The sequence below is a fragment of the Phalacrocorax aristotelis genome, chromosome 1, assembly GCF_949628215.1.
Source record: "Phalacrocorax aristotelis chromosome 1, bGulAri2.1, whole genome shotgun sequence".
Lineage (NCBI taxonomy): Eukaryota > Metazoa > Chordata > Aves > Suliformes > Phalacrocoracidae > Phalacrocorax > Phalacrocorax aristotelis.
In genome coordinates this window covers 157,878,454-157,896,928 of record NC_134276.1, presented here as the reverse complement: position 1 = coordinate 157,896,928, position 18,475 = coordinate 157,878,454, and the positions used below count along the sequence as shown (strand labels likewise).

Here is an 18,475-nt window from a genome sequence, read left to right as displayed (position 1 = left end):
ATCTGCACTTCCTTAAATATTCCTGCAACATTTAAATTTAATGCATGTATTTGCAGAGCTTTGACTGTACTTTGAATACTCTAAAATATTTATAGTGTAGATTGAGATAAAGTGTCGTCTTATATTTTTAAGTTTAAGCTAGCATTTCTTTTAAACTTTGCTCCTTGCAAGTCACTACTATCACAAATGAAACAAAGTGGAAAAGAAATGGAAGTAAAACCAACAGGAAAAGAATTATGAGAAGAGGGAAAAAATATGCATTAAGACTTTCTGTGTTTTGAGAAGTAGGTTATCTTATAAATTAGTATTCTATTGGAAAAAAACACAAATTTATGCTCAACGTAAAAAATTGTTCAGTTATCTCAAAAACAAAGTTACCTAAAATATAGTCATACTGCAGTGATATGTACTGTTCTTCAGAACTTGTCCTCTAACTCAAAAACATAATTAAAATTAGGAAATACATTATAGAAAAGTATGTATGTACTTTTTCTTTCCTTAGAATAATTTATCTGCCATCTTTCCAGCTACTGCCTTAGGACTGGGCTTATATAATTTACAGCATCCTAAGTCTCTAGTTGTACTGTATAAATGAAAAGTTATAATACTAAACAGTACAAGATGTGGATTTTGATCTTCCATAGGCACTTGCATTTTCTCTATGCGGGTAGTTGCACTGCAGTCAATTAACACACTTGCATGAAAGTGTGTGTGTCCACACACACATGTATATACACTTTTTTCTATTGGCTTATAGAATTTAAGGGCCATAGAAATAATTTCAGTCTTAAGTGACTGAACACTGATAAGTTTCCCTTTCAGCCGTTGATCTAATCAGTGGTGGTGCTTGGACATTCCTGGAATGTAAGGCGGCTAGTGTATCTTGCACAGTAAGCTAATGTTAAAAAAGTTACTGTGTAAAACTGCATCAAGTTCAGCTACTTTCGGATAGATACTGTAAGTACGATTTAAAATCAACAGTAACACTGGACTTGAAAAAAGCGTAGCTTAGTTTTAACTTGCTTACAAAATGCCTCTTTTTTTGTACGAGTTGAATTATTTGTGGTTTTCTGCCTTGTTAGTGCATTTTCAAGTAATACAATTTTAAACCCAAATATCTGAAATTATTTTGTAATTTTGACAGGTAAATATTGGAAAAATGGATTCTCCCATTGAGAAATGGAACCTAATAATTGGCAATTTGGCCTTAAAACAGGTAAATATAATGGACGTATTTGATTCACTCTTGCAAATGAGCAAAGTTATTGAAAAAGTCCATCACAAATATTGGTAAGTATGGAAATGGACAGTGTTAATGGGAAACTAGCTCGACTACACTGGTTCATACTTAACACGTAATGTTTGCCTGCCTGATGTTCTTTGAACAGTGGAGTTCTTTTCTAAAACAATATGAGCTTGTATTTCTCAGAAGAAGAGTTAAAGTATTCTTTGTGTCTGTACCAAGGGTATTTCCTTTTTAATTTTTCTGAAAGAGGATGTGAGGATGATTAGCAAAAAATTTCAGGTTTGGCAAAACCCTTTAAATTTGACCTCTCAAATGTTTTCAGTACTGGATTTGCATTGGATTCAATGTTTAAAGGAAGTATGATATGGAGCTTTTGGACAATAAGCAATATTTTAAATAGCTGGGTCTTCTGAGGAATGTTTGTTCTCCAAAGCAACTGTTTTTTAAGGCTAAGAACTATTTCGTGTTCATATGTTATAATACAACATTCTCAAAAAAGAAATGAACTATTTATACTGTGATTTCACTGTTTTAAGTGGCCTTAGGAGCCTCTTCAGGCATTTCAGCTTTGGCTCCTGTAAATCCTCAGCTCTTTTCCCTGATTTTAGTTTTGTTATTCTTGAGCCTCTGAAACATTGGTAAAGCCTTTTCTGCTGGCATAAGATTTATCTTCCTGATCATCCAAGGTTATCATCATCTCTACAAAGTGGATGTGGATACTCCCTTTATACCTTGTGAAAAAATGTAGATAGGATGAAAGAATAACAGAAAATGATTCTGTAGTCCTTTTAAGTTTATCAGTTATTTTAGGAATTGTTCACCCTTTTTTTTCTTTTCCAGGTTCAGGCAACAGTAGTTGGTTTTCTGGCAGCAGTGGCAGCAGTTATATTGGGCTGGATTCCAGAGGGCAAATACCGCTTTGATCATTCAGTCCTTCTGTGTTCTAGCAGCGTAGCAACTGCCTTCATAGCTTCTCTTTTACAAGGTAAAAGGAGTATATATGCTACTTTTTACAGTTATTTAGTTTTCTGTGGACGCTGAATGTATATTGTGTTGCTATTCCTTAAAAATTTAAATCCAGTAAGGTATAATACATCTGAAACACAGGTGAGGATAGGATGCCCTTTTGCCATTTCCATACAGGCTTGCATATTGCATTCCTCTCCTGTCATATTCTTTGAAAAGGTTTGATTTGCATGATCTGCTGAGCATATCTTAAAAAAAAAGTATGTTTTTTAGATTTTACCTAATATGATGGAGATCTTTTTTCCCGTTTTCTGTATCGATTAATGTACAAAATATATTCTTAGTACTAAACAGGTAGAACCTATTTGTAATTAAGCTCAAGTGAGCCTGGATGTTAGCTCAGCTGAACCCAAACTCCCTGGCTGTCCAAGCTGCTTGTATGTTAGTTTGTGCTCTGCTTTGTATCTGAAGTGAACAAATTAGCTTGTTATGTGAAGGATTCGGGCCAAGTTCAAGTGCCCCTCTACAAACAGTGCCAATGTCTGTCTGGAGCCGTATGGCATGATGAATTTAGTCTTCTCTTCCCAATTGTAAGGAAACATTTAACCGTAAAAGACTATTTAATGAACGTTGAGGGGGGGAAGGTACCTCTACTTGTGGCATGTTCTTAATGAAAATACGTAGTCTGTAGTCTTAATAATAGGAAGTCAAGTAAAATGTTTAACTTCCCTTTTTTCTTTCTAATTTGATATGCTTACTTTCATGAAAATTGCAAAACTCGTTAAAGGTTTGCATGGAATTAAGAGTGCATGGGTTTTTTAGTGACTACAAAGCCATTGAATGTGATCATGCACAACTGGGGAATATAAGTGCATTTTTTTACTTCTCATATGTAATTGGGACATGAAGAGAAACTTTTGTTATTGTCTGGTGATGAGCCAGCACAGGAAATTACTTTGAGTTTCATCCTCCTACATGTGAAACAGGTGCTTTTGAAATACTGTGATCCTACAGGATCATTTCAGTTTTTTCTTTTGAGAATTTTGTGGAGTGTAACTCTTTAGGCAGTTTCTCTGGAAATGAACTCCTAACATAGCCTTCAATACATAATATTGCTAAAATACATGAAAATTATAATACCAATCTTTCAAAACTTCTTTAAAAGAACATAAAAGATAGTATACACAGTTGAAGCTCTTATGTGTATTATACAATGAGAGGGAAATTACTCAGGTTATGCCAAAGACATCTGTTAATAACAATATGAATTTTATTTTTAGTAGCCACTTGCATTCCAGAGGGAAATGCCTCTTTAAAAGTTAATATTGCTGTTTGTAGGAAAAAAGTAGAAACCAGCATCTCTAATTAAAAATTTTGTAACTGTGTAGCAAGTCGCATTCTTATATGTTGTCTTGGTTTTAATTTATGGCGTAGCTTCTTGATGTTTGGTGCTAAGTCCATGACTGGAAACCTTCCACAATATCAGATGTCAAAATATTTAATCTTATCTTGTTTTCAGGTCAGTGTAATTTGAAATTCAGTCAGCTAAAGTTAATAGGGTGTAGAAATAATACACTGCACATTTTCTTTCTTCAGGGAATGGCTGATTTACAATTTCAGTAACGCTAATTCTAATCATAGGCAAAATAGTTCATTGTACAGAAAGTTCTTTTAAAACTGGCGAAAACTTAAACTGGCTAAAACTTAAAAATACAGACATCAGGTGGAAAGAACAATCATCGCGGGACAAAAGCACTGACTTCATTTATAAATTTAAATTGCCATTATCTTGGAATTTTCTGTGGAGTTACAAAAGTAGATCTGGTTACTGTACTGTCGTCTTTGTTGAATCTAGGTATAATAATGGTTGGAGTTATTGTTGGATCAAAGAAGACTGGTATTAATCCTGACAATGTTGCCACTCCTATAGCAGCAAGTTTTGGAGATCTTATCACTCTTGCAATACTGGCATGGATAAGTCAGGGTCTTTATACTTGCCTTGGTAAGTATGTTTCTAAGTGTGTATTTCTCCCTAGGAACCGCTTTTGGGTTAGGAAGGTGGGGAGAAGGCAGGGAGGGAGAGGTTTAGAAAACCTTTCTGTTTGACTTTTCTGTCAACACTTATACCATTGAATGGTAAATCTTCGGTTGCAATGTTATGCTGTGATCTTTCTTTTATTTTTTTTCTTTTTTTTTTTAAATGATAGCAGTCACTAACCACAACCTTGGCACAATCTACTAATATCTAAAAGACTCATAGCATCACAGTCAGTCTACATGTGAATTAGAAACTGTAGTTCCTGAATTTACTCTGTTTTCTTGTGTGGGGAGGGAAGCTGTCTTCATCCAAGTTTTCTTGAATGCCCATCCCTAAATCAAATATCTGCTCTCCAGGGCCCTTTTGAATTGTTCTCCCCTTGCACTAAGGGGAAGGAGTTGAACTGGCTATCTTGATAAGCTGCTAGGAGGGGAGTTCTGCTTTGAGAATTTTTTTTTTTGTTAGGGTGTGGTTTTAGACACCATTCAAGTATATCTTGAGCTGCAGCTATGCCCAGAAATCAAAATAACAATAATTTAATTACTCTAAGTAGCAATAGCAAGTCTACAAGTATGTATTCAAAGAAGTGAAGCCTAATTTTAGATAGATTTATGCTTTGTGATTACTATGACTTTTAAACGAGTTATGCAAAGGCTATTATGAGTTTCCTTCTGATTTGTTCCGAGTGCTTTCCAGCTCCCATTGCAATACCTTCTTGTTTCCTCAACGCCTCTACTCCAGCTTCCAGTACTGGTTTCCTCAGCTCTTTCCCATCTCTTGTTTCCCTCACAGTGTGACACTTCCATGTCTCCCTCCTGTTCCCTGTGCTTGATCTTACCATCATTTCCTTCTGCTTTTCAGTAAAGTAACCACTTTCAGCTCTTCCAAATAGTGGACCTGCTGTCTTGTGTTTTCGTCTTATAAATTTGGTGACTGTATTTCAAACATAATTCTGCAAATTTAGCTGTATCCTTCTTCAGAAAGCAGTTCTGCCATGAAAGAAGAAAAAATGTATAACCACTCTGAATAGCTAAGCACCAAAGGAGAGGTCTTCTCTGACTACTGACTGCAGAGGGCAATGATCTAATCCTACTTCATGCACGAATTCTGTCTGGCTTCTTAATGGCAGTTTTTTACTGTTTGTGTATTTTCCCACTAATAGTTATGAACAGGTGAATTACACATGCAGCTCTGAACTAATTTTCTTATGAATGACTTTTTTTCCTGCCTGCAATTCTTGTCTTCTACTAGTTATTTGCATGTTTCTGTAGTCCCTTTGAAACTGTTTTTCTGATTTCTTGGCCTGTACTGTCTAAATCCTACTCTCTTAAAGGAGCAGACCACTGAAGAAGGTTCATCATCACAATGTCTGCTAAAAGTGAATGTGTCTATAATTAGTATTAGAAGCATGCTCAGCTGATGGCTGATGTCATGAAATTCTTGATTGTCACAAAGGAGATGTGACCTTGGAAAATGAGAATGAGGAACTCAAAAATCAGTCTTTTTCTTCCTGTTTCTTCATCTCGCCCATGAAGAAACAAAAAGTGTGAAAACATTTTCTAACAGAAGAACAACATTCAGAACATATTTAAAATCAAATTATTTCTGCAGCTGACTACTTCCATAGAAACTATTTAAAGTATATTGTGTTTTAAAAGTCATAATTATAGACAATTATAGTATAGTATACCACATGCCAAAATTTGTTGTCTATTATTGTTTTACCAGACATGTTGTTCTCACGACATATATTCTTCACATCTATGTTCATTGTTCAAGCCTTTTTATGTCAAAATTTGATCTATTCTGTCTCTGTTACAACATCAGTCAGAAGAAGTATCTAATAAGACTCAAGCTACTTTGGTGTAACTTGCCATATTTTTTCTTAGTTTTCAACTCATTATTTTATATTTTCAGTATTTGATTTTTTTGTATTTAGAAAGTGTTGAGAGGATGTCTGCTTAAATATATCAGTGTGCAATACAGGCATTTTTAGTATTTGCTATATTTTTAAAAAACTTGTATTTTTTATTTCATAACCATATTTAAGTACTTTATATTGTGTTCTAATAAATTATTTCTCAAATACTTCCTTTAGATACTTCTTTTAAGGAAGTTGATAGAATTACAGTGAAAAGAAAATTAGTAAAGATTTTTTAACCTCTCGTTTCTTTTCTTCTGATGAGTAGAACAGAGAGGAAGCCTTTGTTGTACTGAATTTTGGTGTCTCTAGCTAATGCTAGGACTGGGATAATAATTAGAATTTAGCTCATTAGAGACTGTTTTTCTAGATTCATTGCTATGCCCAGAAGTCTTACTAGGCTGGAACATTGGGTTATTCTGCTTAAAATAGATTTCAGGTCCCAACAATGGATATGTTTATTTGGAATTCGATTCAAAATTAGGGTTTATGCTAGTCAATGAAGTGCCAGGGAAATTGGTATACCAGCTGGATGGAAAGTAGTTAGCTAGGAGAGAGGTAGCTAGGATTGTTGGCATATACTAGCTATCTGGGTGGGTGTGGTGTTGGAAGAGGTTGCCAAATTTGGGTTAACACTGAGATTAGGTTTGGTGCAAGGGTTACTTCATTGTAATGAATAGGCCAGTGATTCTTAATTTGTTTCCTAAATCTTTTCCCTACAAATAATAGTTTCTTATGTATTTGCACTGCAATATTCTCTATATAATTGCCTAAGTTGAACCCATATGACTCAAAGACAGTAAGTCATTAATACTGAGGCTTGCTGGTTTTAAACAGTTTCCTCTACTCCTTTCCAACTTTTTTTAATTGTGGCCACAGGCAAAACTTAGTTACATGTGCTGTTATTTTAATTGTAGCTACATTTGTCATTTGTAAATAAATGACATATACTATTTTGTGAATATATCTAATACTGTTTCCCATGCTTTATATAAATTACAAATAATATGATTCTTTTTTTTAAAGGAGTAACTAATTACTACTATTATTTCAATTTCTCCTAAAACATGCCTTCTTTTTTTTCTTTTTTTTAAATCTGAAAAAAACCTAAACAAAAACCACGCAACACCAGCAAGAAGGTGGGGAAAGAAACTTGGTCTTCTTTCTTCCTTACACATATTTCCAGAAATTTACACCTCCAGTCACAGATGGCCTAATGTATTTCAGAGGAATAAAAAAAGAAGTAGGGCCAGTTTGAACTGATCCTTTTTCAGCTGTCATGGCCACTGACATTTTAGTCAGCCACTGCAGCTGAAAAGCAGATCCCACACATGCGTAGTGGGAAGGCTCAAGTACGCCTCTAAGAGCTACTCCCATTTTCTATATGATCTTCTGGAAATAATTCTGTTTTGGTGATACATGTAATTATCTAGTTACTGCTAAAATGGACGCTTCTGCTTTTTTTCTTTTTTTACTATCTTTGTATTTCTTTCTTTTAGGAAACAGAGCCTTTCTAAAGTAAGAACATACCACAAAGCCCTTGGAAATGTGTTATTTCCAAGATGCATGTATTTGAACTATGAAATAGTAACAAGGAATAAAAGTGTGGAGTAGCCTCAGCTCAGGAGAGGTATATAAAGTTATGAATGGCAGGGAAGAGGCATTCAGAAAATGATTAGGCAACAGGTTAAAAAAAAAATTAAGGAACTTTTTACACAATATGTGATTGGGGTGTAGAACTTACTGCCATGATATATTATGAGGACCAAAGTGATTTTAGAAAAGTATTTGGATACATTAATCAGAGAAGAATCCATTGAAGAGTATTGAACAGGCAGGTGCAGACAGAAACTTGAATGATGCAATCCCTGAAGCAAACAGCAGCAGAAGCTGGCAGAGCACACTGGAAGAAGCATCACTCTAAACTTGTAATTTTCTTTTCTTCTTTCCACAAGCCTGAACTGTTGACCATAGTCAGACACAGGATACTGGACTAGATGAAACCTTTGGCCTCACCCACCAGAGATGTTCTTACATTCTTTCTGTTGTTTCCCTGGTTTCCCAATGCTAGAATAACAAGCAAAATGGAAATGTTATAAAGAAACCCACAGTTTATAGGCTAGTAATGAAGTGGCTGGGATTCACCTCTGAACTGTATTCTGAATTAACTATTTTTCCCTATGATTTATTAGCTCAACTACTTAAATGTACTGAAACAAAGGTGTAAATTCCTCGCTTCTCTCTGTGTGGGAAGAGTTGTTTTCATATAAAGAGACTGGAAGGGTGGAAATGATTTATGTAGACACTTTATGCTTGTCTGTAACCGTTGTACACCTGTGCTCAGCCTTTGGTTTGATATGATGCTTCATGGCATACCCAGAAGAGGCAGGGAAAAAGAACTGTAATGTTTTTACCTAGGCTAGGGCCAAATGAAACATCTTGTTTGGCCACCATCATATATATAATTTCTTAAAAGTTCACCTCATTGTTTTAAAAATAATGGCAAAGGCATGAAACATGGGGATTTAAATAGCAAAAGGTTAACAGTTCTTTCTGCCTTAATAATTCCCTTAAAAGAACTGTGTCTATGAATTGTTGTTAACTCGCTGGGTAAAGCACTAGAGGGCTCCCCAGGACTGTCGCTGGGCCCAACTCCAGTTCCTCGATCAGAAAACGGGGAATGCTCTGGAATAGAAAGACCCAGTATATTAAATGTGGAGGTTCATGTTGCTTGTCATTTGTCAGTAATGATCTGAATACTTCATTCAAAGCTTTTCTTTTTTCTCACAGAGCGTAGTTAAATATATGCATTAATCTCTCATGTATGTTTGGTCTGGGTTGAGAAGACAAATTGTGTGATTCACATTATTATTTTCAGGTTCCTATCAGTTGCTTCGAAGTAGTATATTTCCAATTTGCCTCTTTTTCCTACTAGAGATTGCATTGTTTTCGTTGGCACTGCACTGAACGGTATTTCACAGCAGATGCCCTGCACAAGGAGTAAAACATTAAGCATCTGAGTTCTCTGAACTAGAAGATTAATTTATATCACTGTTTACTAAAGGGATGAGGGCTTAAAGTGAATGAAGATCAGTAAGGACCCAAATGAGAACCTTGTCTCTTTTCTGTTCCCTCCTTCATTTTTAATTTCAGGTCACAGTCAGAAGTTCATTGAGAAGTTGAGCGCTTTTAGGGGTTGATCTTCCACTGTTGGATGGTACAAATTCTATAGCAAAGACAGGTTGAACACGATTCCTTTTACCATGCAAGCTACCTGCTATAAACCTATCAAAGTTGGAGTGAACTGAGCCCTAAAAGACAGCTCATTTATTTCCTCTTCCCATTCTCCAGCTATTGCAGAATACATTTTCTTCTTCTGTGTATTAAGTATGAAGAGGAAGATGTCCCACCTTTCCTTAAAAGATGCATCTCAAGGTTAACATCTTTTTAGATTCTTATAGTAAGGTATTCTACAGGTAGAGTCTCCCATAGCTAAAAAAAACCAAAACCCAACAAAAAAAACTGTGTTCCCAAGAGTTAGACTGGAGTTGATGGAGCTAAGTGAGTAGTTTCACAGGCCCTGTAGGTAACTGTCATCTATTGTTGTTCACTTGTGACAGATTCTGTAATATAATTCTAAACTATTAATTGCTCTATAGTTGTGTTTTTAATTTAACTTGATAGACAGGCAGTAGAATTTGAAGTTCTGGTAGGGAGCAGCTGCCTTGCCTTAATTTTTACATCATCTTTGCCTTAAAAAAACCTGGCCAGGGTGAATTTCAGTTGTCTGGTCTAAAACTTGTAAACAGATCAATACATATACCTGATTTCCTGCTTGTTTAGCAGCATGGGGATGGCTGGTGGCCTATTTATTTGTTTATTTATCATTCCCTCTAGCACTTTAGAACAGAGAATCCCAATAAAGTGCTAGTATATTATCATAGCAGAAGGTTTTTAAACAAAAGAATCTAAGATCTGTCTGTGTCCTGTCCTTGGAAATCCCCCGCTCCTGAAAGCCACTCCTGGCTTTTGTTCTTTTCAAGAAGAAACTTATGACAGTATTGCAACAACGGGGTAGCCTTTATAACCCAGTTTATGCCCAACTCTATTTAAAAACTTGTGTATAAGACCCATTTTGTAAGTTTTCTCTACACTTTTCTCCACAGTGAAATTAAGATGTTTATATATACTAAAATATTGAACAATAAGGCCAAAAAAATTAACTCCCCTCCCTTGCTAATCACTCAGAGGAACAAAAGTAAGCCGTTGCTGAGCAGTCTTGAAAGTCCTATCTTAGTGTGTAAAAAAATCCACTGGTTGCATTTTGTGTCATATCATTGTCTTTTTTTAATCACTATGCACTTTGATTTTATTGCTATAAAACACATATTCATCCTCTTGAAAGTTTGTCTAACTTTTGCTTTGCTGTAAAAATGACAGCTTGTGTCATTTTATGGATGCATATTTCCTTTTTTCCTGTAGTTGCTGTTAACTGACTTAAAATATGTTGAATTCAACTAGTGAAAAGTTCGATAATCAGCTCTGGGTTAGCCATGTTTTCTAAGATTTGTAAAGGTGCCCTTGCTTCTGGCTACTTCCTGCCTTCTGAAATGCACTGCAGATATAAATTATATTTGGTTTGGTTATAATTCATGAATCGTTATACACTAGCGAGATTGTCTTCTCGTATTTTTTCCATTTTTTTAAACTTCTTAGAAAACATTTCTGTGACAGGATGATGTATGTTTATGTATATTTTATATTCTACATAGTTATTAATTATTTAGAAGTTACCTATTAAATAATTCTTGGTTAGTATTCATTGTTCATTTGCTGGACTGATTTCAGTTTTATCTATGTGTGCTTTTTTTTTTCCCCCAGAAGAAAGGAATTATATGATATACTTTAAGTATTTTAAGTGTTCTTTGTAACTCTTGGACTACATTCTTGGAGTAGCTCTCCAAGCTTGGAGACTGGTGCAGATAGTTAAATACGCTCCGTTTTTTCTTGAACACATTTTAACAAGTTCTTTAAGTTTTTAGTGGGATTAAAAAATAAATTACTGTAAAAGGCATACTTTTTGAACTTCAATGTCCTTTCCTGTGTTGATAGAAGTCCTGTAATAAAGAGTACAGTGGGTTAATTGATGATGTACAAGTGAAAGACTTTTTTAAAATAGTGATTAATTAGGGTAATGCTCACCATTGCATCTGTATTTTGCTGTTCAATGTTTGTTTGCAACAGAGGATCTTTGCTGACCAGCAGACTTTACCTTTTAGTAAAAATGGCAACCTCTCCAAAATTGTGACAAAGACTTGGAACTTATTTTGTGCCCTGTCGTATTTTACTAAATATACTATATTAGAGCTATTCTCTCATTCTGACCTTTAAAAGTTATTGGTTGTCTGGTACATGCTAATGCCTCACCTTGGTTCCATATGAAATGAACAGACAAGAGAAGGAGGAAGAAAAAGTAGCAGGAATAGAGTATGATTTATGTCTTAGGGACAAAAAAAAAAAGGGGGGGAGAAAGGAAGGAAGTTTCAAATTTTTAAATAAATAGATGTAGAATGAATGATGCCTTTCCATGTGACCAATTTTAATGCGCACAGGGACCTTTCTTCATTGTAAGTGGAGGGAAGGATGCATTTCTCTGGGCAGTAAGTAGTTCAAGAACTTTACATCAGTACATTTTTGTCTTTTTTATTCAGTTTGATAAAACAAAACTATAATTGTCAAATAAAGGTATCATGTGTTGTGGGTACTCTTTTGAGTACTAACTCTTTACGTTGGGCCCACCTCTTAGTTCACAGAAAGAGGAGAAAGGAGGAAAAAAGGCACCACCAAGGAAGAAGGCAATAATATACTGTAGAATAGTTAGAAAACGAAGGGAAAAAATTAACTCTCCTTTGGGCTTTTTCTCATTCTCATAGCTTTCTACTTCTGGCTTACACAGTGAAAGGTATCTTACTATCTTTTTTGCTGGCTGTGCTGCAGAGGATGTTACCAGTTAATGCAGAAGGATAGTAATTTCTGAAAACATTACAGCAATTCTTCCAGGAGTAATTTTAGCTCCACCAAGATAATATCAAAGCAGTAATTGCTTGAATTTTCGGTCTTTGTAGTAAGCCATAATACTTGGGTGAGAATACTTTTCTATATACTAAATATTCTTATTTGGTAAAGTGTTTGTGTTCTACACCAACTACTTTGATCTGTTAATTTAGAATGTATTTTGCATTAAAACTTGTCCAAATTCTGAAAGTTTAGACAAAATGAATTTAACTTTAAATATATGACCAACCACATTCCTCATAAAACTAAGTATATTTAAAAGTGGAATGTTTGCATAGTTTTTATTTATATATATTTGACGTGAGGATAATGTTTCCATTATTTACCTCACTCTTGAATTAGGAAGTTTTGGATCACTGTAACAGCTTCTGTGTGGATCAAGTAATCCAAAAAAAGTAGTATTCTTTCTGTGGAGGCAGTTCTGATGGATAGGTGTAAGCAGCAAAATCGTGACTGAATTTTCAGACTCAGATAAAATAACTGAGCTACTGATATAAATGTCTCAACATTATATGTTGTGCTTCCATCATTTTAGATATGCTATTTCTGGGAAGACTACCATATTATCTGTGCTTTGGAAAGAAGGGGCTGTACATATGCTATGAATTTGTATATAAATGCATTTTCAATATATTCAGTTTCTTTTTTTTTAGTAGATATGTTACAAAATAATGTTTTATATTCTGCATCCTTATTGCATTTTTTATCATAAAGCATCATACAAAACTCCTCTTCAAAATTCCTACTTTGCACAGAGCATTCTGCCCTTAAGAAGACAGGAGACAGTGATCACAGATGGCAGATGTTAACCGTCTTGTTTAGTGCAGTAGTTGAAACTTTAGGTACAGCGGTGATAAAGACTATTCAAATTCCTCAGCTGCATGATGTAGATTATAATTTATTTTGGAATTCTAAATTAGGAAAAACTTATAGGAATGTCTTGAAAATAAAACAGGCTTTTTTGTTTTTTCTATATTATTATTTTAGAGACATATTACTATGTATCTCCTTTGGTTGGTGCCTTTTTTTTGGCTCTGACTCCGATGGGGATTGTCATAGCTGCCAAACATCCAGCTACCAGAACTGTTCTCCATTCAGGATGGGAGCCTGTTATAACTGCCATGGTTATAAGCAGGTAAGTCTGTCTTGCTTCGTCTTGATAGTCACCCTGTGTCTCTATATATCTTATCTAACACCTGATTGTACTTAAAAAAAACATTCAAGGAGCCTCTAGAATGTAAGGTGTGAATACACGTTTATCTTACCAAAATAAGGAAGTTACAAAGTTAAGTCACAAGTGGGAATGAGTTGGGGGAGGCAGCGGTAGCCTGTGAAAACTGAGCCGAAGCGTGCTGTATCTAATGAAGGAAATGGTGAGCTATTCATCTCCGGCAGTTTCCAGTCAAGATTGCACACAATTCTGAGAGATTATTTAGTCAAATGAAGACCATGATTCTTAAAAGTGGAGTGATTGGCTGAATTTCTGTGGTCTTTTCTTTGCAATAAGTCAATCTTAATATATAAATAACCATAGTGATGTTAGTCTGTAGCTGAGAATGAGGTAATGGTGTGGGGGGGAAGATTAATTGAGAAGAATATTGTGGCTTAAAGATGTTCTAACACGTATTTAAAAACTCTTTTAGCAATCTTAACTGATGAAAGTGCTCGCCTTATTCTAAATATTGTACCTTGTTTTTCAGTATTGGTGGCCTTATTCTGGACACAACTGTATCTGATCCTAACTTAGTTGGAATTGTTGTTTATACCCCAGTAATAAATGGTAAGACTCTGCCAAGATTATGTTACTATGTATCAATTGATATACCTTGGTCTGAGAAAAGTCTATTACAGTAAATTTCTGTTATGTTAATTAGTATTTGGTATATTAATTTCAAGTTTTGATTTTAATGTCAACAGTTGTTTATTTGAACACCTAAGGAGTGCTTCCCAACCTTATTTACTACAACCGTTAAAACGTGATAGAGAACATGAGGAGGATCCTAAAGTATGCATTAAGAAACTGAAAGTATAAATATTGAAGTAGTATATTAAAATATTAAATGATCAAATATTACACTGAAAATGGTTATGGCTGAGGAAAATGTAGATAAAAATTTATTTCAAGGATTTTCTTATGATTGTCCAAGGACAAATTTTCAAAACAGTAATTTACTATTTAAATGTAATATGCGTTGATATAAGAACTAACAGGGCTGCTACAGGCAAGTAAATATATTGTCAAGAAAAATGTGTGTTGTTTCCCATGCTTGGTATGCGCTTTCCAGGTATATAAACATGTATTTGTGAAAAATTTTGTCCATAAGTTAAGTGTTCTATCTTCTAATGATGACAACAAGGTAAATTTTATAAGAACAGTTAATATCTTATTAGACTGATGCAGTATGAAAATGCTTTTTTTTTCCTACAGTGTCACAGGGTTGATACATATTTAGTTTGCAGTAATTAAAATCACTCTATCTGTTCCCACTGTATTGTTGCCTATCTGTTCTTTTCCCCTTTTGTATTTGTCCATTTGATTTCTTATATTATTTTGCGCTTTTATATATTGTTGGTTTTTAAACCATTTCTCCAATTACCAAGATGATTCTGACTTCTAATTTTTGACTTTCAAAGTGCTTTTGGCATAACTTGGCCTTTGCAAATTCCATATGGTTATATTCTTTCTGTTTTCTAAGCTATCACTTAAGTGAATTATGACCACTTGTTTTCCACCTTCATAACAAAATGGTAATATGGACGCAGAGTTTTAATTTTGAATCACATTGCCCTGCATAATTAATTTTCCAGGCATTGCTACTGGAAATGTAGCATAGGATAGCACCAAAACATTCTTATAGGCTTTACTGCAGTTGAGAGTTAGTATATCTATTGCTGACACCATTAGGCAAGCTGTTCAGTTAGAGGAAGAAATCGTATTGTTTTGACAAAAGCATGTTCTTGGCAAATTCATGTTAGTTCTTGTTTTGCAGCTTTCATATCTTCTAGATGCTTATAAATTGTCCTTTTAATAATTTGTTCTAATACTTATGTAGGAATATAAATTTCACTGATATACAGATTCCCTGGGTCATCCTTTTTTGCCCTTTTTCAAGATATATTTTCTGTTTTCCCCATTACAGCCCTCTGGTATTCTCTAATCTCCAAGATAATTAGTTTGCAAAAATGATCACTGATAATTCGTGGATTGTTCATTTAGTTCTCTAAGGATGCACTACATTTAACTCTCCCTCGGGCCCTAATACATATCAGTTTGTGATCAGATATCACCATTTTTATGAAGGCAGTAGAAAAAATGAACTGAGTATTTCAGTCTTCTAGAGCAGGTTGCTTGCTCTTCTTTCACTTTAAGGTCCAGTATGTTCTTCATTCTTACTTTTAATATGAAGCATTTCTGTGTTGCTACTTGTGCTCCTTGCTAACTGTAATTAATTTTTACACTTCAGCCTTTATGCTTCCTTGCCTGTGCCTTGCCTTTGTATTAATTCGAAATTGCAAGTACTTGTATCTACCTTTTGTGTTTCTGTTTTGATTTCCAGATACCCAAAAAGCAGGGCAGACATGTTGGTCTTCAACCTTTTTCTGCTTTATATCTGTAGCTTTTCTTAAAATAGTCCTTTTTGGTAACCCCCTGGATTTGCTTCCTAAGAGAAGGTGGCTGTTTTTTCTTTTTAGGCAGGTGTACCCAAACCACTACTCTTACCAGTGGTCCTGCTTTCCTAGATGACATCCCTTGATTACAAAAGCCAACGACTGTCTGGTGATTATTTCTTACTGTTTCCCTGTAGCCTTATATTACTGCTCCAGTACAGTACCAGAATACTTCTGGATTTTCTCCGTAGACTCACTTATTCTCTATGGACTCACTTATTCTGGACTTGCCACCTACTATGGATACAGCTCTCAGGGATACACACCTTTCTCAAGGCCTCATGTTTCTTATTTTTTCTTATTTTCTTTCATAAGTTTATCGCAGAGTTAAGGCAGTGTTCATACATTCTTTTGAACAATCTTTATAGAAAAAGAACTAGCCAAAAGCTGTACATAGCCCTGGACAATCATCTGGCAGGTCAAAAGATCCTTGAAGAATTAGGCATGTGGAAGAGAGGGAAAGCTGGGGCTATTGGAGCAGACAGGGAAAGACAGAGTCCTTCGAGAAGGCAGGGACAGCAAAAGGCATGCTTGTAGCTGTGGCAGTTCCACAGTGGTTCTGTGGTGATGATTCCTGTGGTGATTGTACCACCGCATTCAAAATGTTGCCTTTTCATAAGAAGTTTTGTATTTCTAGACTGTTCTTAGCCTTCGTCATCTGCCCTGGACTACTGTGCAATATCTGAGCATGTTATTTTCCAAGCCACACCAGGCGCCTTACTCTGTTGCTCATCTGGATTTTCCATGCTTAGCTCCTTCTTTTCTTATTATGCATAAAGCAGTCTTTTCCCAGCTCTCAAAGTTTAAACTTCTTCAGTGGCTAGTAATGGACAATCAGTGAGTTAGTTATAGTCCTGTGTCCATATTTTCAGGACCTTTGCTATTATCCCAAACTCAAACTCTACATTGTTAGAAGGGAAACCTCATGCCAAGCTCTATTTTGGAGCTCCTAACAAGCTCACAGCAAGTCTAACAGGCCAAGAGTAGAGTCTTGCAACTGTAGCATATGGAAAGATTAGCCAAAGGCCCATGGCCTGTTTCTACCAATAATGATAATGTTTTTGCAGCGCCACTCGGCAACAACAGAAGCAGTACAGAATTCTGGTTTTCCCTCATCCACAAAAAAGCAGAGGGGAGTAATATGTAAGTGTTGTATGTGCGTGTGCTAACCCTCAGAATTCTAGGGACAGAGGCATTTCTATTGGAAAATATAGAGAAAATATGTTCTGTGTGGAGGATGCGGAGTGGGCCTGTTTTATGGTACACCTCCTGGAAAAGGAAATTGTAGGTAGGAGAATTTTTTTGGTTGCTGTTAGATTAGCCTCTCCTGAGTTTCATAATTCTACTGGCACCTTTTGATATTGCTCGCCAGTATAGTGTAGTAAAGTGGAGTTTAGGAAATCTTTCAGTTAAAAAAGCACATCTGTTGACACTCATTTACTGACATAAAAGGTGTGCCAGACCACTTAACAGATGGCTTTTTAAATATTAGTGTTGCAGAAAGCTTTCTCTACCAGTGCTTTCCTGGCCTTGGAATTCTCATTGTAAGCCTAAGCAGTGAAAAGAGCTGAGGGTTTTCCCCTCAAAATGCTTTTCAGATGCCTTTTCCTTTCCCTTACCTTAAAGTTTGTTGCTCCTACAACATAGAAAACCTGAAGGAAACCAGGGAAACCTGAAAGAAATATTGTAACCAGTTGGGGTTGTGTCCAGCCAAAATTTGAAGACAGTGTAAATTTGTCCAGGATTTCAAGCTGTCACTGTTTATTTTCAGTGCTAGTTGCCATATCTCAAAATCCTGACACTGTAAAGTTGTCAGAGGTTAAGCTTCCTGTGTGCACCATTAAGTAGCTTTCAACCTGGTCCTGTCTAGATAGTTTGCATATTCTTTAGATGTAAGACAAGTTACTTTCATCACATATGTTACAGTGTGGAGGCATAAATCTTTTGGTTTAAGAAATACTGGTCTGGAATTTGAGCAACCTCAAAGGTTCCTGCCCCTATTAACAATAACTGCAAATACTTGCCAGCAATATTAAAATCGTTCTTAAGCAGACAGGCATTTATAGTCAGCTTTACTGCTGGTGGCCAGGGGTATTTCGCAACAGCTTTTCCATTTTTCCCGTTGAAAGCGTTTATTGAGATTAATGCTTATTTTTAATTCTATGGTTGGTTAGGTTAAATTGTGACTCTGCTTTTTAAAAATAAATAAATAATTTTGTGGTTTTAGCCATTGTGATACTTATAAACTACTTGAGATTTAGGTGCCTGTGCCTGATGTACTGAAGTTCTGAATAAAATAACTAATCCCAGGTGTGGCTGTGCTTCAGCCTAGATACTCAAGTTGATCTTTATGTTTTCTAATGCATGAGATGGTTAAAATTTGCAAATCCTTTTACAGCATCAGTGTGGTGAATTTGGCTCAGGAATTGCAATTTTCAAGTAGCCGAATTCCTTTTGTGCAGAAAAAAGATAATGCCTTAAACAACTATATGCGTCTGAATATGCAGCAGAAAATAACTAAGGTGCAGTTACCAGATAGAGCCATTTACCTTTCCATTTT

General features: G+C 35.4%; 1 protein-coding gene across 1 annotated transcript in view; it reads left to right on the top strand.

Moving 5' to 3' along the window:
* Positions 1 to 18,475, top strand: part of SLC41A2 (solute carrier family 41 member 2) — a 55,147-nt gene that overhangs the window by 15,418 nt on the left and 21,254 nt on the right. Inside the window, exons 4-8 of the mRNA XM_075075357.1 lie at positions 1,145 to 1,216; positions 2,087 to 2,231; positions 4,068 to 4,214; positions 13,234 to 13,381; positions 13,947 to 14,026. Coding sequence (XP_074931458.1) covers positions 1,145 to 1,216; positions 2,087 to 2,231; positions 4,068 to 4,214; positions 13,234 to 13,381; positions 13,947 to 14,026 — 592 coding nt within the window. The remainder of the gene's footprint in view (positions 1 to 1,144; positions 1,217 to 2,086; positions 2,232 to 4,067; positions 4,215 to 13,233; positions 13,382 to 13,946; positions 14,027 to 18,475) is intronic.